At 35.3% G+C, this 20,753-nt stretch overlaps 1 protein-coding gene across 14 annotated transcripts in view; it reads right to left on the reverse strand.

Annotated features, from left to right (window-relative positions):
* The window catches only part of PPFIA2 (PTPRF interacting protein alpha 2), a 279,612-nt gene that overhangs the window by 118,231 nt on the left and 140,628 nt on the right, over positions 1-20,753 (reverse strand). For 7 of the 14 annotated variants that reach the window (XM_072923123.1, XM_072923121.1, XM_030260423.4 and 4 more), the window contains one exon: positions 17,502-17,564. The exons of the other annotated variants lie outside the window; for them this stretch is intronic. In XM_072923123.1, the coding sequence (XP_072779224.1) occupies positions 17,502-17,564 (63 nt within the window). The remainder of the gene's footprint in view (positions 1-17,501; positions 17,565-20,753) is intronic. 14 annotated transcript variants of the gene reach the window in all.

Here is a 20,753-nt window from a genome sequence, read left to right on the forward strand (position 1 = left end):
TAAAAAGCTCATCTAATATACAGGGTAGGATGGAACTGCAGACTGGCTTAGGATGTGTATTCAGAATGCTTTACTATACACACTGGACTAGTTTTTGTGGAAGTATTACTCATGTGCAACGTTATGGCAGCACACTTTCCAGAAGTAGGATGAAAGTGTTGTTAGTTGTGACTGTGAGTATTTTTTCCTTAAATCATACTACTGTAGTATGGAAGTGAGTCAGCTGTATAATAAGGGGAATTATACCATCAAATTTTTATCTTTAATAATTAATACCTTTACAGATACTCATATTCACTTTTTCTAAAAGTAAATAATTTGCAGATATAGCTGTGTTGCAAACTACAGCATATCATCATTTTCAAGTGATGTCTTTTAGCATAAAAGATATTTACAGCAAGATGCCTTTATTGATTAAATAAAAACTGCATAAAAACTGATGATAATTTACTCCTCCACAGTTGGAAAATTTTTCATCTGTCAAGAAATAAAAAGAGCAAAATATAGTCTAAAATGACAGACTATGACTCATTTAAAAAGTAATTTTATGGAAAATGGGATTGATTTTATTTTAATTAATCAGTTATATATTTTTCCAGATATTAAATACTAAAGATGTGAAATGGTCACAGAGCATTAGCATAAGCATACAATAAATTGCTGCATTGAAATACAAGACTACAACCTCCCACTGCCAGCACAGTCTGATTTTATGCTTACCATACTCCTTTTTTTTTTTTAATACTCAAATTTAAAACAAACACAATGTTATAAAAAGAACAAGCCTGGATAATATGCAAATTATTTAAGTGCTTTACAGACTGTACAATTGCTTCAGCACATCAATGCACACATACAACCCTTATTATAAGGCAGATTGAGGTCAGTACATGGCCCTAAGAAATAACTTAAAATAAATCCTGACAGAGAGGATATATGAAGGGTGACTATAAGAAGCAACACATACTTACCAGTAAACAGAATGTCTTCTATTATGATATTGGATAAGGAATGTGCAGCTTTTTTTAGTGCCAATTCCAGATTCCTAGTCTACTTGTTTTTTAGCATTCCTGACTCACTTTCCAAACTTTACTTTCCTAGCTTCAATTTGCTTTCCCAGAGCAACTTGTTTTCTTCCAGGCAAACTTGACAAAATACAGCATGACCTTTTCTTCTCTCTCATTCCGTGTAACTTTCCTGACACTTGTCTCATTCTCTGCTTTCTCAGCATTGTCTCTGGGTAAATTTTATCCATGATCACACATTCAGTTATTATTAATAGGTCAGCAAATCCCCTGCTCTGATTCAGAGCCCAGCCTTCCTTACACAGTAAAATCATACTTTTACCCTTTCAGAATTGATACCAATAGTTAACATTAAATAATTTAAACTTATTTAATTTTTCTTCCAGAAGTTTGCCATTTTCCGGTTTCCAATTTTTTCATTAATTTACTAAGTGTAAAACGACAGAAAAAGAGGATGAAAAAAGTGCAAACATGCTTAATTCCATTATTTTTAATAACTTCCAAACTTCAGAGTATTAATCATACTAGATTCTAACAAAAAAAAAAAGTCAAAAAGTTGGAATTTTTTTTTTGCAGAGAAAGATTTTTACAGAATCTACTAAATGACCTTATCCACCAACTGATCTTTTTGTATAAACTGTATTTGATCTTTTCCTGGCAAGAATAATTGCTAATGGTTCCTTGAGGAGGCAAATATTAGATGTTCTATATCCAAGCTGGTCACCCTAGAGCAGCAAAAGTGAATAAATGCACTTTTAGGATGTGATTGATTTGTCATTTATAGCTTTTATATCCATTTATATATTTTGGGTTGAAAAGAACTGCACCTTTGAATTCCTTTTTTTTTTCCCTTTAGGGTTTCGTTTCTAAAAGACAATTGGGAAAGCTACCTCTTCTGGACTCTAGATGGTTGCTTCTGGTCTGACCTGTCCCAGCAGAACTGAAACTTTACTGTGAGGAGTAAATAAAACTCCCAAATAAAACTGGTGATCAGAGATCACATCATAATTGTAGCCCTGAGGGCAATAATATTGCCATCCCCCTTGCTCCTCCAAAGGAAAGAAAAAAAAAAAAAAAAGGTTGAAAAGAAAAATATAAATTGGTAGTAATTATCCCATTCTTCTAGGTGCTAGTGCTCAACTGGAAGCTTATGGGGGTTTGGTTCTTAGGGAAGACAACAAGACAAGTGTCCTAAGCCACAAAAAGGTAAAACTGCTGCCAAACTAGTTCAGTGCAGGGTTAGGAAAATCCCCTGTAAGAAGAATTAAGCAACAAGGCTGGTCATGCAGGAGTGGTGTGATGACACACTCTCACTGACAATTGAGGAGAAGGTCTGTGCACATTACAGCCTTGCTGCAAAGAACGAAGGTGGCATAAATGACATTTGGAAGGCATTTCCATTTTTTGAGTCCATGACAATGAACCTGTATATATGGTTTAACAGCTGGGAATTCCACTTTATTTGCAGATCCTTTAACTTAGATGACTACAGTGTATATTGTATACATATACATACTGGGTATGTATACATATATATATATACTGCATTTATATAAAGTAGTTTCCTGATGTGCGTGCTGGAGATAATTTAAGACTGATTTTCTTTCTGTTTGGTAATTGAAAACATGTGACTTTTTCTTCATATGTTGACTTGCTCTCTTTCCAGTTAGTCCAGCTAAGGGTTAGCTAATATTCACAAATTACAAATATGTATCTCATGAAGGAATCACAATTTTGCTTGGGATATACACTGAACCTTGTTTCACATACTGAAAATTTAACAGCAATGTTTCATTTTGTCTATACTATTGCAATAAAATTTAAAAACTTCAGTGGTGAAAACAAGATAATTATTCACAGATGTTCTTCATCAGGAAATATGATGAATTGGTAATTACTGACAAACTTTGTCCTGAGGAAAAACGTAGTTACAGATGCCAAGAAAACCAAACTAAGGAATGGTGTATTCTGTATTAGAAATTGTATAAGCAACAAAGATCTTATTAACCTCTGTGCCTTTGATGGAAATAAAGGAGTAATAAAACATGCTAAAATGTTAACATCCAGAAACTGGCATCTATGTTTTTAAAAACTACAGGATAGTTTTTAAAACACTTTGAGTTTTTAAAATTCTCTTTTTCTCTCTGTTCTCCCCTTCTCCCCCTCCTATTTCTATCTCTATCACTCACATTTACTGTTTAATAAAATCTGTTTTATTGAATTTTGCACAAGATTTTGAAGCATTTTAATTTAAGCAGAGGTATCTCTTCATAACCAGATCAGAACAGAGCAGTAGTTCAGCACATGAGAAAGAATATTGCTAATCAAGAGCTCTGTAGGACTCCAGCGTTTGTGTTCAATAAATACATTTACATCAAAGCACAGCCTCATCAGTAATATATTCTTTAGCTGCCCACTGGATAGGAAGGTGCTCCACAGGCAGATTCTGCTCAGAGCCCAGGCAATTCATGCATCTTTGTCCACCTCTTGTTATTTAGTCCTTCAGGCTTCAACAGTGCCTATGCAATGCAGGAGAACAGCATGACTTCTAGAAAAACAGTACCCAAAAATTGGGATGTAGTCCATTACTTGTAAGAAGTGACAAGTTATCTGTTCTGATGACAAATACATGCACGTTCATGAGTTTTGTTGCATGATTTGCCATTCCTACCCACTACAAGTAAGTTCTGTTCATTTTTCATGTAGTTTAGATGACTCCACCTAACACTATCCATGTTTCTCCATAATAAGGAAAAATCAGAAACTGACAAACAGATTTATGTCTTAAAGTTCTATTTAAAATATTTAGCACAAAACTGTGTCAGAGAAAGGTTGGCTACCTAATCTCCACACTCATACTTCAGAAACACTTGGGCTTGTTTGAAGCATGACTATTACTTTCAAAACTAAATTATATTTGCTGATCCAGGTCTAGTGCTGTAAACAAAAGTTATGCTTCAAACAACTCTAGTTGCCTTTGAGGTGCTGCAGAGCTCCTGTTTCTGTTTGAAGTTCATTATCCCACCACATTGCCACCAATTCAATGTAACATCTGTCCCTTTGACTACATTGTGTCTACTGATAACTAAATAACACACATGATAATGTTCAGGACAGAGTGTGTGACAACTTTGAGCTCTTCTGCTCAGGAGAGGTCTGTTTAAGATTACTGTTACCACCACAAGATATGATGGAGTTACATGAAAGGAATAGAAAATAAAAATTATCTTTAGTATGTTAGTGAAATTCAGGCACAATCACAAATGCACATACAGACTATTAAATACTCTTATCAGATATGTTTAAATCTCAAAAATCTAAACTTAGACTACAATAGTCACATAAATCCTGTATACCTTACCAGTTCTCCATTCTCTAGGGAATTTATGCGCTTTTGCACTAGTGAAAAGAAGCACAGACTTAGTTAAGTGTACTCAAGAAAAACACTAATTACATCAATCACATTATATTTCACAAACTTTGATTTGGACACATAATCCTCTCTGTAGCAGGCAGAGGCCCTGCAAGGCCTCCCTGGCGGTCACTCGCCTAAGATAAGAAATGCCAAGTCACGGTGACTGGACAAAGAAGCTCCTCTTCCACATTCAGACCCTTGTTATCTCTCTGTAAGACCATAGGTCACATTTTCCCTGACCCGAGCAATTAAATAATTTCCAACACCCCTGCACCCTATATCAACTCCCATTTCTGCCCAGTTTGGCAGAAGAGATGTCACTGCCCCCTTCACAGGAGCTGAAATTAAAGGACACCGCTGTGGAACCGCATACAGACTTCTCCTCTCCCTACCCCTGTGCATCTGCCGAGGCACTAGTGAGCACAGAGCTGAAATCACTGCAGAGATGCTCTCTGAGCTGCCCCCGGCTGGGAGCTGAGCCCAGGGACCCGGACAGGCTGAGCCCGACAGCCCAGCACCATCCGGACACCCATGGCAGTGGCAGCCGGGGGTCGGACAGACCCCTGGGACCCCAGGCCGCATTACCTCTCAGTCTGAAACCCTAAGATCTGTGTCATCACAAAAAGACAGCTGTCTAGAAAGTATTTAGCATACAGCCAAATACGTGGGATATATCTGTTTCAGGCAGACACCTAGCTCAGTACTTGTAAATTTATTTTTTTTGACAAGGGCTGTGACAAGGAGAAATGAAAGAATCCCAGGAATAAGAAACAAAGTAGCCTCTGGAGAAGACTCCAGAGTCTTGTTTCCATTGGATGTCTACATCCCAGCTGCCCATAGAACAGTGTCTCAGTTGTAGTCATGCTCCCACTTCAGCTTCTCTCACACGTACCACAGTTTGTTTGTAAACCATCTTTGGGTAATCTGGCATGAAAAATCCCTCCCTGGGTGCTAAACCAGTTTGGAAAAGTAATGAATGCTTCAGTAAACTTGGGCAGAGCACTTTGTGGTGTCTCGACCTGCTTGATGAACTGGAAATCTGACTTGGTGTGCCAAAATGCTTCCTGCCTGCGCTATATTTAGCATGTAACCATCACATTATTAAAAGTCCTAAAGATATTTATGTAGGTAGTCATCTATTTTAGCACTACTGTCATGCAAGAAACTCAGTTCACATTACAGAACTGGAGATAGCACCTTGCAGGACCTCTTTTCCTTCTGTTCTTTTTGGGCCCAATTGGTTTTCAATATTCTGTAAAGCTGTGTCTTGTCGAAAACTTCCATTTTCAGCCTTTATTATTTAAAATTTTATTAGCTATGTTATGAGAAAGTAATTTTTATTTAAAGTGAAATATATATGTCCTATGCCCCAAGAACGTAATGTATTCTGTGTCCTTAAATTCTTTACATTTTGGAGTTATTTTTCAGCTGCACTCAGTGGGGAAAAAAAGACTAAAATAATTAAAATGACAGAAAAAAAGTGACAGAATTTCAGTGCTCCTTAGATCTTTATGGAAAAATACCCAACCCTGTCTGCTCCCCAAACTCCAAACAAACCAAACCCCAAAATATTGCAATCATTACTTGTTAAGGGAAAAGGGAAAAATGTACATACAAATAGCTTAATGTGCTGTTTTCATTCTTCCAAGAATATTTATTGTAATTTGCAATATTGCTGACTGTGTGATTGATTAATGGACCTTTACCATGAAATAAAGCTCAGAGAAGACAGACAAGGATGATAAACCCATGAAGCTTAAATAAGAACTACAGAAGTAGCCACAGCTACCATATAGGAATTTACCTCAACACCAAGGGGACCAGTGGGTGGCCTTTATTGCAGATAAATGGCTGTGTCAGCTGAGAGTCACCTCGTTGTGTGCATGGACTTCCCTAAAATAACAGAAAACCTCATTTTTCTGAGCCAGACAGATCAGCATCCAGGGGGCTATATATATGGTTCAACTCAACAATTATAAATACTGATCAAATAGCAAAAGTGACTTTGAAGAGAGCAACAGATTTAAACTGAAATCAACCTATGCATTCCGTTCCAGCAACCAGAATTGCCCAGTGTAATGATTTCAGATGTCTCTTTCAAAAGTCCGTCAGGCTTAGAAGTCTACTAGTAAACCTCTTTTGAAGAGAAAAGAACTAAACTATCAAAACTTGATACAGAAATTCGGTACTTTCATGTACTTTTAAAATATTAATAAACCCTAATTTATCATCTCACACCTACAGAACTTTGGAAAGTTTTGTCACCAGCAGCACAATACTTGGAAATTCTTTCTCATTGAGGTCAAATATATTGAGCATTTTCTTTGGCTGATCCAAGCGAAAAAAATAAATCTTTCCCTTCAGCTCTTATGCTATAACATTTCATGTAAAGAAAAAATTATTTTGTATTAAGTAATTTATATAAATTTGCACTAGAAACCCCAACTCAAGGCCTATTTCATCCTATTGTGTGAAAGCACAAAAATATATGCTTTCTTTCCAAAGGAAGTTGCAAACTATGTATAAAAAAAGCAGTAAATAGAGAGGGACAAGGCAGAAACAACATGACAGGTAATTGGCTTCAGCTACATAATGCGTAATCAATTTTCCTGGTAAATCAACTGGAATGGGAAAAGACAGACATCACAGCCTCCTGGGTTGACAAATCCCTGTGGAGAGCTGCATGATACACTTTCATACAGTAGCATCTAGAGTTTGCTGGGTCTGTATTCTGTGGTGCGTGTGCTCTCCTTGAGTGCTTTGATTGCTGCCACCTCCTTTACAGAGTTTAGGACCCAACATAGACCATGCTCATCTTTACGTAAAAATAACATTGTGACTGTAAACACTGGAAATGCATTCCTCCTTTTTCTGAGTAGCAGTAAGGTCTTTCCAGCAAAATGAAGCAGCTCTGGAAAGTGCATTGAACTGCAAGCAGTAAAACAAGCAAACAAACAGTTTGGCAGAGATATGAACACTAGCTGAAACCACTGGGAATAAAACTAAAATATGCAAACAGCAACAATCTGTAATTCCCAAGTTGCAGCAGGAACTGTCCATATGAGTGGCAGAATCAAAAAACTACTCTGCAGATGGCTATTGTATAATCTGGTTGATATTTAAGACTCAAGATGTTCTGCAGGGCCTTCCAGTCCCTGGCTCCCTCACTGTGCTAGGAATTCCCAAGTTTTTTGCCATAGCATTGACCCTTACTTTGCCTTCCTTGTACTAATCTTGGGCAAATGCTTCTGTTTAGGCCAAATAAGTTCATTTATACAATCAGAACACTCCATCTGCTCTGTTTACAGCTAGAGCATGCATGGTAACACGGGCTGTGATAGGGATCGTATAAAGAAGACCTCATCTGTAGTTTCCTCTCTAGAGTAAAGAATGAAAGCACAGTTTGATAGAGGCCAGTTCTTCATAAAAATGCAATTTTCCATAGAACTCTGTATAAATATTTTCTGTTCCTCAAGCATACTAATAATAATAAGCACAAGAATATCACAATTTTTATCATGTGGGAATAGAATATTTCAAGGTGAGGCCATGAAAAGGATAGAATCACATGCCTTCAGGGATACCTTTGGAGTATTTTAGACTAGGTAAAAATACAAATAAAGTTCACACATCCAGTTACTAGAAAGGTTTTCAGGAACTATCTTGTGGAATAAATCCTGTCTCCTTACACCTTAAGGCATATTTTCTTTGCAGAAGTAACTAAATCTATTGAATGATGAAATCACCCCTAGGTGTATGTCACCTGGACAGCTGGTTATAGAGTTAAATGAGATCTTCAAACTCTAACAGCTTGGTCTTGTCCTCAAAGGGATTCCCAACAGAAAAATTAACAGGGAGGTGTCATCCTCGCACCAAGAATGACACAAGAAGAGATGAGGACACAGCATAAAAAGATGAAAAGAAGGCTTTAATGGAAAGGAAACTTCAGCATAAACAGACCTACACGACACATTCTATTTGACTGGTTAGGTAATAAAAACATCTTTCTCACACACTGTCCTTGGGAGGAACAGAAAAGCAAGGTGGAAAAACAACACCTGCATATTGTCTGGACTAACAAGTTATCATATTCCTACAACTCCCTAAAAATTGTCACTGCCACAGTGAGAAATGATTGCTGTTTCTTTCTCCCTGGCCAGGCTGGCATCCACAAGGATGCTACACTACTTTTGGGCAGAAGGCCATGAGACCCAACTGACAGACTATGCCACAGAGATCACATCTGAAATCTCAATTCAGAAATACTAAACAGATTCTGACCTCTTAGTCCTAGTGTTACCCTTCATCTGCTTTTACCAGTTTCATTTGGAATTGGGCTCCGAGTTAAAACAGATGTAAATGTGTGAGAAAAGAAAAATGAGGAAAGATTACCAGGTGGCTGCCCATGACAGACTTTCCAATTACAGTCCATGTAATTTGTGACAAACTCTTGTTATTTTAAACAGCCAGGCAGGTAATTCACATATTGATTAACTGGATCTGATAACAAAAATACATACTGAAAAACTGCATCTTCTCAAATATAGCTATGAATCAAAATTGATTCATTTGCAAGATAAATACTGATGTCTACCCAATATTTTAAAATCAATTGAGTTGAAGTGGTTCGTTCTCTATCTATCTTGATCTGCTCTAAGAGAAATATCAAAGACAACATTTATGGAAATATAATGTATTATGAAATTGGAGGATGAAATTTTAAGAAGAAAACAATTTCAAAGATTACAGTTCCTAGTAAAGCTTCAGTAACGATATTTTTGAGGAGAAAAAGGTCAAAAATACTCCCAAAACTAAACAAAAAAAAAAGTAAAACTCCTTTTGCATGACTGCAGGAAGAATTAGGCCAGTGTAAGTTTAAGCTAATAATAGTCAATGAATCTTCTAATTATTTTGCCCTATCAAAATAGTGGGTCAAAAAGACCAGGGCTAAATTTTCATCTGATCAAAATGAGCAAAATACATTGAAATCAATACTCAATTACTTAATTCACCAGAAAAATTAGACCATTTCAGAGCTACTTCCCTCTCTTTCAAAACTGAATAAGAGTTTTTGGTAATGTGCACAAGCTATTTTACTTTCTTTGATAATTTTGCAAAGTGGAAACAGTTATGTTTCTATGCTTATAATCTTATCACATTTTTGCTTCCCTTCCCTCTCTCCCTAGCAGAGATGATGTCCCTCAAGGGGAGGCACAGAATGATCTCATGACAAGAAGACGACAACATGGAATTATGAGAGGAAACCAGCCTCCCAGCACATGTTCTGCCATCTAAATCTGATATCCATACTTTGAAATATCTTAACTGATTCAATACTTCAAAACTGATCCATCTATTCCTCTAGTGCAGTATTAGCTGAATCCATAAGCTACGGCAAAATTTAAAAATTGGTTTTGATCCTCCCTGGAGAATGTGATCATGGAAAGGATAGAAGAAATGAAATAAGGCTATTTCTTCAAAGATATTTTTCAAATTAGTATTTAAAAATGAAAACACTAATTACTTTATGTAAAATTTCTTGTGATTCCTTACTATCCAATTTTCAGAATTATATTAATACTACTCAGAAACCAGAAATTTAAACAGAGGCAGACTAATCTTGAGAAGTTTTTAAACTAAGATCAGAAAATAATTATATTTCCATTTGAATAAAATCTGCAATATGTCCAAATGCAAAAATAATAAAGCCAAGAAATAGCTGAATATGAATCAAAATTAAGAAGTCACAGTAGCAAAAAATATGCATTATTTGTCTCAGGAGTAATCTATTCATATAGAAAAGGATATATTTAAGAGAGAGCAGATCACAGATGCCTTGCTAGAAGTATCTTCACTACCTTTCTTTCTGCTCACTTGTCCCAAAATGTGTTTTTTTTTTCCTTTATGTTTCACTATTAAATATCTTATTTCAAATCATCTGCCTCTTCACATTTCTTTCTTACCCTATAATCATGCCTTTTCCTATAAAAATTACAAGACAAGGAGTAGTGAAATAAGAAGCCAGTTGATGCTAGTAATTTGATATTGCTTGGTGTCTAAAATGTGTAATGTGAGGAATATAGCTATCTAGATCAAAAATAAGTATTTTATGTAATAAATACAATAATCAGATATAAGAAAGATCAGAAAAAAAAATTGATGGATGATAAACTTCCCTGGAGTTTCTTTTGGGTTTATTTTGTTTGTTTGACTTTTCTTTTTTGGGCTTGTTTTATTTACTTTGATTAAAAGGCATCTAAATTTAATCAGAAGAGTGTCAAAATTCATTTTATCTCTGTGTAGGTAACTTTTACTAGGCTTACTACATATTAATGAAATAACAGTGCAATTCAAAGGTCAGGGGAAATTCATAATCTACAGATGGATCATATTCCCATTTCTATTTTTTTGCAAACAAGCTACTTCCCATTGTAGCGGCATAAGAATATAAACGTCACAGTGGAAGGAGAGTTTCTCTAAATTTCTTCTAATAGGTCGTCACTAATGCTCAAGGAAAATAACTATGTTGTATTTTAGACAGACTGTCTAGAGTTAACACAGTATAGAATTTTCCCAGGCATTTTGTTTGGAAAACTGAAACCAAGTTTAATCCTTGCCTTAATATTATATTCCATCATTTTTGTATAAAGCATTTGTGCATTTTTAAGCCAGTCACTTCCTTGAGGCACCAAGGAAACTCAGGACACAATCTTTGGTGCAAAGATTTGAATTTGTCCTCCAGTCTGTCACTCGCAATATTGGTACACTTTCCAATTACTTCTAACTCCAGTCTGCTCTAAGCATTAAACAAGTGCTTAAGCAATGCTGACCTTTGAAGTAATTCCTTTTCTTTCTCAGGGCATGTTTGATTCTCCTTCTAGAAGGAGCAACAACTAGCAATTTAATAAGCCAGAACTACTGGCTGGGAAAACAACTACAACAAAATTTCCATCTCGCTACTCAAGATGTAATATATTGCTATATATAATTACAGTACAAGGGCTATATTGGAAGAATGTAAGAGTGTTATTTAAGTACCAGTAGCAGGATTACTGCTGTCTAGAAGCTGAGCTCTTACCAAGTTGAGTAGTTGAACTAGCAATTAGGGCCTTTCCCTTAAAATATTTAATTAAGTGCAATATATATAACTTGGTGTGACGCTGATTATTTCACTGACTTGGAACTAATCCATAAGTCTAAGAAGTTCACAAGTATATTTGATAATGCAACCACTAAAAATTCCCAAAGTGGAATGAATCATTTTCTCATTGACATGTTAGATATGCCTGATATGCAGCATCAAATCTGGGCTGAACAGAGAACTAGAAGTAGAAATGTCCAGACCACAGGACAAGTGGCACCTATTATACCATCATTCAGAGTTTCCTCTGCTCGAACTCAAGATACCTTAGGAGTGGCACCACTGTCCCACTTTAGGCCTCTCTGAGACATCTTTCAAATAAAACTTCACATTTCCATGAGAATATCTGCTCTTTCAGTTTGGAGAATTGTGCCATTGAAACTTTCTTCTCCTCCATCTCAGATCTGTTCCTCGCCCAAAGCCACCAGCCCTTGCTCCCACTGGTGTCTCTGATCCTCCACCTGCTTCCACACACCATGCTTAATTAATAATAATTATTATCCCCCTTCCTGTCCATGGTTGCCCTTTTAAATTTAATTTTTTGTTTATTCTGGTCCAGGAACTTTTCCCCTGGGAGAGCTTTCTCCTCTGCCTCCCCATGGTTCCAGCAACAGCATCACAGCAGCAACAACTTGCCAGCTTCACTAAGAAAAGCTGTACACCATAAACTTGCATATTTCTAAACACAAATAATCTGAGCTGATTTATTTTTCACATGTTTTGGGATGGATGTCATTCTTTTATTCTTTCAAAGGAATTTGGCAACTTCCTTTTGCCAAATGAGTTATTTTCCTGTCATTAACAGCTGATAGCTCTTCTACAAGACAAACGCAAGTTACAGAATAGTAAAGGAAAGTATCTAGAACTATCATTGTTATCTAGAAAATTATTTCATGCACATTAGATCTCTGCCATGAGAAGATTTTATCCCACCTGTTTTGTGGTGATAGGGCTACGATCTTTCTCAATAATAATCCAAAAGAAGTTACCAAACCAATGAAAACCCACTCTTCTCCCCAAAGCATATTCTTTCCATAGCTAGATCTTCCTTCTGTGGCTGTAGGGAGCTACAGCCTGTGGTGTGGAATAACTTAGATATCATCTGAGAATTGTTTCTTGCAAACCCTTGCAAATGCTGCTACAATTTTCAATTCCTGATTTCCATTTTGCAATCTTCAATCTCTCAAATTGATTCCTTGGGCCTGTGTCAGGCTGAGTGCCACGGGAAAGTGTTGGAATGCTTGCAAAGCTACGCCAGGACACGATGCTGTGCATGTAAGAGCATTACCAGGAGGGTGCTGCCACATACTTGAGGACGAGGACACCCCACTGTTGCCAAGGCATACACTTGCCAGCAACATAGCTCCCCAGTTGAAAACATTGCTGCTGTCTCTTGCTAGCTCCTGATTTAACACACTTGGCACGGCTGGCCAGGCAGCAGACCTGCCAGTTGGTTGCCCGTCACGAGATCTGAAGCAGAGGCAGAAATGCTTGGCTGTGCAGCGAGACTTACTGGCCCTGCGGCAGGGAAGTGAGAGGAAAGGGCCAAACTGCTAAAAACACAGAGCTGCAGAGTCACTATCACCAAAAATAAATTGAAAATGTTTTTCTTTTTGCAAGTTTATTTGTGAATGAAGTAACTCCTGAAGACTTTAAGCTATGGAGTTCACAAAAAAATTGAGAAAAACATCCCTGCAATTTTTTTTTCCTTCCATGGACATAAGAAAGACACCTTATGTGTCAAGAGGGTCTGAGGCTTGAAAGTGTCAGGTGATCACATAAAATGGGTTTCTAGCTTCAAGTGGTAGGTCACTGTTTGGTAAATCCCCAATTTCTATAAAGGTGGAAAATGAGCTGGAGCAGCTGAGCTGAAAGCTCAGAGTGCTTTCATAACAGTCTGAGAAAGGTTGGAGACCTGTAATTATATTCTGGCTTCTGACTTTTTTCTTTCTATCCATAGCGGTTCTGGAGTACTTTTTCTTCTTGATCTCAGAAATGTTCACAACATGGGAAAAAAAATATTTCTGCTTCAGAATAAAGGAATTTGGCTTCAATTTAAGGAAAAAACATGCTCATCTCATTCATAACAACAAACTTATGAAAAAAAAAGCAGAATTTAATCCTTGATTAAAAAAAACCTTGGAAGTATGGTTTTATTTTTGTATAGGAGAAAAAAAATGCTGCGATTTTAAGGCATCAATATATTACCAATGCTTTCACCCTCTGCCCCCTCCTTACCGCAACCCTCTCAAAAACTCTTTTGAAAAGAACTAAGATTGTTGATGGATTAAAAGCAGCAATTTTCTAAGATGCTGCATAACTGCTGAATTTGACAAAATATAAACAAATTACTGTTTTCCTACGAGCTCCTGTATAAAATATCTATAGATATGCTCACATGTTGGCTAAAGCCATAAATAATAAAAAATGATGTTAAAAATTTAAGCACATTAAGCTTTGTAATGAATAAAAGGGTTTACCCAAAAAACCCAGTCTGAATCGCATATACTGAAATTCAAAAGACCCATAATTTCAGAGTACTTAAACTCTGAGACTTCTGACTACCTCAAAGAATTTCTGAAGGCATGTATCTGTTTAGACAAAACAAAGGTAGCTTTTACATCAAAGAGGAGTGTTAAAGCTGATGGTTCAAGAACAAAATGCATTGTGTTTGCACTTGATTCAATAGTTTTCTTTCCATTTATACACAGTGAAGCATGTTTTCATTTACTATATAGCACAATTTTGTTTTACAAAAACAGATTCAAGTTCTATTCTGAAAAAAGAGACACAGCATGTTAAATATCCATCACGATTTTGTTTTGTATTTTACTGTTTACATTTTCACTGTGGACCTTAAAGAGCTGTAAAGAAAAGAAGCATTTGTGCTGCAATTTTGCAGAAGCTCAGGGTGAGGCAGCCACAGAACTGGATCTGCATACAGAGTGACCTGTCTGTGCACTGCTTCCTGTCATTATGTAATGCCACTGAGATATCTCAGTATGATAGAAAGTCCTAAGTGACTATATATCCATCATTAATGTTCATCCAGCCATTTTATAGTGTATGTGTACTTTAAGCTTACATCTACTGAAATTCTTATCAAGCAATGGTGTTTATGAAGTATACAGCAATTGGAGTGGTTGTTTAAAGGCCAATCTATTCAAAAACACAGACAGATAAAATAATGATATAGGACATTTTGCGTGAAAGACAATAATCCTAGCAGCTAATGTACTACTAAACAATACAGAGGAGAAAAATCTGCAAAGCATTTTATTATTGTATATAATACCCATTTTTTCCCTCAGCTTCTACTACATGAACAGTTGATAATAATGAAAAATAGAAAACAAGGTTTATGTGAGAATAAAGGTAAATCGAAGTCTATAATTATGAAGGTGTAAACTTCACAGAGCAGCAGCACACAGATTAGAAATCTTAATATGCAGGAACCTGTCCACAAAGTTGTACCTTGAAAACCACCATAATATCTGAATTCTCAATTCTAAATATATTGCAGTTTCCTCCTGAGCTTGTTTTATTGCAAACCTTGTAATAAAACTGTGTTTCCATTAACACTTGCAGTGTTTCCATTAAGCAAAATGACTTATTACAAACCCTTTATATCTAAAAACCTGTTTACATTTGTTATTTATAATATCAAAAAGGCTTTCTTAAACCTGAATAACATTTCTTAGTATTTCAGCATATTTTTCTCATGAAGCATCTATTCTATGTTTTCAGCCTTTCAAACACTGCTTCTATGTGAGTAGTTCTAGGAATGTATTTTGGTTCTTAGGTTAGGAGCCAAAAAAGCCAAACCAAATGTATTGTGCCTTTTTGACTAAGTAACTGAGGTTTTATAATTAATTACAACTTATTATTAATGTCATGTAATTAAAATGTTGAACCACTGCAACATATACTGATTGAAAATTTCATGGGTTTGAGGCTATCTTCTGTAGTTATCCCTTTCACACTAGGCAGATATACAAAGTTGTACTAGTCACAGTAATTACATGAAACATTTCAGAATAATGTAGCCCTATAATTGAAAATTTACCATGCATTCAAACAACTTTAGCTGCAGATTTGATAGTCTTAATGCCCACTGTTAAAACAATGGTTCACACAGGTAACTGGGGGGTTGGGTTGTAATTGAATGGAATAAAAGAAATTATTTACTTTATTTTGTACTTGTAAAGTAGAACTGACTCGCCCTGCCTGTCCTCCCTGCAAGATGCTGGGTGAAAGTCTGAGTGCAGATTTCCACTTTTTGCTCTTGCCCAAGTGCATTTTGATGATTTGCAGATGTTGATAGGGATTATATTTTACCTCAGAACAGGATTCTTTTATAAATAACAGAAATTTTTGTAATTATTAATTATAAATTCAAAAATCATGAAATAATAAAATGCTTTGAGTTGAAAAGGACCTTAAAGATCATCTAGTTCCAGCCCCCTGCCACAGGTAGGGCTACCTTCCACTAGAGCAGGTTGCTCAAAGAAAATTAAAAGATCACAAACCATTTCGAAGTAATAGCATGGACTTCTATAACTAAATTGGAAATAGTGCATTTTTCCATGCTCATAATTTCTGCCATATTGTCTTTTGATATTACTAGCTATTGCCTGCCTATATCACTAGCTTCCATTAAAAATGGTACAATTTGCAAACTGAGATAATAAAATTGCACTGGAGAAATTTCAGTCATGTTGAAAATTCAGAATAGATTGGAGATTAATCATACACTATGTGTTGAGGAAGGGTTTTTCCTTTGCACAGAAGCAAGTGTGAAAATGGAATCAAGCAGTACAAAAATATAGCCAAGAATTTATAATATTGATCTATTCCAGAAATGTATGCAAAAATCCACAATGATTCAGATGGTCAGATGCAGTATCTTCTAAGAATGCAGTGTAAAGAAGTTCTTGGTGTTCCCTTAAAAACATAAACTTCCCCAAAAAAGACTGGTTTGAGATTATCTTCCCAAACAGGGAGAACAAATTCACTTCTTACCAATACTAATTCACAGCTTTTTCTCTTTTAGATATTAGTTACTTTAGAATGTTCTTTTTCTTTGATTATTTGTTGTATCTTCAAAGAACTTAAGGGGATGGAAGTGTTTATTCAGAATTCCATCTGCCAGTTCCCCTATAAATATGATAATCTTTAGTTGAAAAATAAATTAGTAAACACATTACATGGCAAAAAATAGCTTCTATAAAAGTCAGAGACACAGTCTTTTCTCAAAAGTATATCCCAATTTTCATTAATTTTTCCCTATTAATGTCTAAGAGTTCATGTTTGTCCCCATGACCTTCCATTATCTAAATAGTTTTGGTTTAAAAAAACAAATGACTTATTATACTACAAGTGAATAATTTGCTTATTTTCTTAACCAGGTATCTCACTAAATCTACCTTTCATAAGCAATAACTCCTCCCTCCTTCTGTTTTAAGTTACAGTATACAACTGCCTAAGTAATGAAAATGAAATTACCTTCCTTCCACATTTATTATTACACATCTTCATATCAAAATGCAATTTAGGACAAGGTTAAATAGAATAAATATAGCCTCTCATTGCTTTCCTCATTTTGCTATTGCTTTTCTATTGATTTCAACTGACAGGAGCATTGAGCTGGCTGGGAAGCAAGGTAAATGCAGAAGGAACTATGAATATATTATCATCAGCTTTATTTAGCTGCACCATCAAACCGTACAGAAAAATTTCAGCAATTTGGGAATTTTGATAGGCTGAGACCTCACTTGTAGTACAATATTCATTGACCCTGAAATACATAATGTGAAGTAACCTCGAGATGCACAAGCTTCTGTGGGCAACAAAATATCAAATTCACATAAGGAGGCTTCACAATTAAATTATGCAAAAAACCAAGATATTTTGAACATACATTAGGGCAGGATATGGTCCTTTGAATGTTATTCTCAATGCTCGTACCAGCAGCAACCGTCATCTGCAAAAGGGGGCAACAGAGATTCTGCTGAATGGAACAAAATTTTGTACAGTACTACAGTATATTCAAATTACACCACGCTAACAGATGACCCCGATCATTCAAACAATCTTATCTAAGAGAACACTGATGTGGCTCAACTGAAATTCACATAAAGAAATTGAAAGTATTGTTACATCTCCTGGCTCATGAAATACTGAGAACCACTTTGGTGTTCTGCACTGTGTGCACAGAAATGGTCTCTGAAGCACTGTCAAACAGTCCGAAAATTATAGAGAAATAATCCCAGCTCCGTGGCTCACTTCTGCCTGAGGTCTCCATATAAAGCAAGAATTTTACCTGTTTGTGAGGTTTGAAGTAGGACCTTCTCCCCCATATTTACACACCTTATGGAAAAACATCAAAATAAATAAGCCTATTAAATTTTTAGGTACAATTTACGTATTAAATTGATAATTTTTTCATGCTTAGACTTCCTTTTTGCATCAAGCAATCATAAAAGTATAAAAATAATAGGAAAGAAGCTATGTGCATTTAAAATATCTGGAAAAATCCCTTCAGCTTCTGAAGAATGTATTTTAGCACTGAATACTATTTATTCTCCTTTTTATCACTTTCTAATTTATTTCTGCAAAACCCAATAAATAACAATTTTCTTTAGACAGACCTTGACTAGCAGGAAATCTGACCAAGTGGTATCTCTTCAGATTTCAAAATTTACATCAGAATAAATTAACAGACATTTTAAAAAGTTCTAAAAGTAAAAAACACAGCATTTCTAGACTAAACCATTAAACTATTTCTTTCCACTGCTGAGAACATATGTAACAATACAGACAATGTTCATGCTAATTATAGTTGAGCTTAATTTCTCAAAGTAAATATTAACCTAAGCTTTATTTCTGTGATTATTTACTAACTCAAAAAAGTAAACCTGGTATTTAAAGCAGGCAAACATACAGTCTTTTTCGATTCAAGTATTTTTAGCATATGGAAAACACAACTTATTGCAAGATGTGTTTTACAGTGAATTTACTATTATAATTTGAGGAAGTTAAGCCTGACTGTATATTGCAGCTTACTTTTGCATTAAACAAAAATGCACACATTATCAATATATTTAACAAGGGCCACAGGCAGGTATCCACATCCATCTATCTTCAAATCACATACTCTCAATGATTGTCACATTTTGATTTATAACAGTTTTAAATACTGGAAATATTTTAAAACTTTCAGTCTTTTAAGGGAGAATTATGCAGTCATATTAAAAAAAATGACTTTTAAGAAAAACTCCCTGTATGCTGACAAGTTCTTAACTTGTTTCTGTCAGACTTCCCTTCTTTAGATTTACAGCCTTAAATATTTGAAAACATTTTTATAATGCTATTCTCTTTACATTTAAAAGATTTCACTTCATACAGAGCAGCTACTTTGGAAAAGAATTTCCATGCAAAACAACTTCATGTTACTCCATGTATCTTGTTCAGATGTATTTATACCACCACCACCATTGTTCCAGAATTTTTAAAGGAAAATAAAATACATATTATATCAGCATGGCACTGTTTTAAATAAACAATACTTCAGCACAAGTAAACACACACATTATAAATTTTACTTTTTTACATGATTATTTAATCATGGTTCAATGGTTCATAAATTACATCTCAGTGTATGTATATATATACATACACACAACTACTAAAAAATGTTGAAACAAATGCATCTGGATCAATGTGCAAATAATTCACAATATTTTTCACACTTTAATTTCCATATGTTTGATATGATTTTTCTGATAATTTTGCACTTATGTTTAAAAAGGTAGATCTACTGTATACTTTTGACTGCTGCATCTGAGCTCTATTAACTAATTATTCTTACTGTTTATCACTGTTAACAGCAATATTCTCTGAGATTATCATTATCATAATTTTTTAAATCTTGTTAATAATTTTCCCCCTCTTTCCCCTTGTAAAACTGGGGAAGACCCACAAGACATAGTGACAAAAGGTATAAAATGAATTCTATTGAATTCAATTCTAGCGGCTGATGGGGTTTAAGTCCAGTATTTTGAATCTTGGGAAGCTTAACATAGTTGGAAATGATGACCCCTGATACTTCAGTGTTATAAGGCTATTTCCTCATAGACATAGTAATTTCCTATTTGAAATGTCAAGTGTAAAAAAGTGAAAGAGAAATATTCCATCAAAAGTATAAAATTTGTGCATGAATTCTAAAATTGTTTTTCTTCTAACAATGTTATGTTGAGGCAAATGCATCACATTGTTGTGAAGATATTGCTGGCAATCACTGGAGGTACAAAAATCTATGAAAGAGTTATGCATTGTAAGTAGCGCAGCAATTTCTGTCATGCATGTTGATGAAATATTTATTCAATTCAGGAATGCATCTAATGGTATAGCATCAACTTAGTATTTTGTACCTTAGTAACTACAGAATACTTGAATTAATATTAATGACACTGCCTATTACAGTTTGGGCTTTTTCTGAAAATGTTTATCAGAGGAGAAAATTAAAGTTTATCAGAAGAGAAAATAAGGTTAAAAGAGAGACAAAATTCTAAAAATGAATCCCTAGAACATGCATATATTCTTATTTGGGATGAGCACCTTGGCTACTATTTGCTGTAAACCACATGCAGGGGGACAGATCCTCAAGGTGTATCCTACTGATGGACTTAGAAATGTTTCCAGTTTACTTTTGATCTATCTTTTGGATTTCCACATAGAAGAGCCTTGTGTGAGGCTGTGAAACATCTGAAAACATTTTCAGAAAATGTACTACCTACAAAATGCCCTCTAGGTGCATACACAGCCATGCTACACCTCCTGGAGTTCCCAAGACTGCATGAGACAATAATCACAAATAATGGCACACATATGCAGCTAACTGGCCTGCCTTTCACAACCAGATAGAAATAGTGACAAAGGATATATGAGACTATAATTTCAAATTTCTGTGGAAGCAATAAAATTAAATTAAGTTTTACCTAATTCTCTAAAATAATCTATGAGAATTAAGTCAAAATTCCTTAATTCCAACACTGGAATTCCTAACCTTACAAAATGAAGCAACTGCATTTTTAACTAGTTACTTACACTGGGTTTACAAGTGATCTTGCTATCCAGGTCACATGAAAAAGAACATATTTTCCTAAGCACC

This window comes from Taeniopygia guttata, chromosome 1A, assembly GCF_048771995.1.
Source record: "Taeniopygia guttata chromosome 1A, bTaeGut7.mat, whole genome shotgun sequence".
Lineage (NCBI taxonomy): Eukaryota > Metazoa > Chordata > Aves > Passeriformes > Estrildidae > Taeniopygia > Taeniopygia guttata.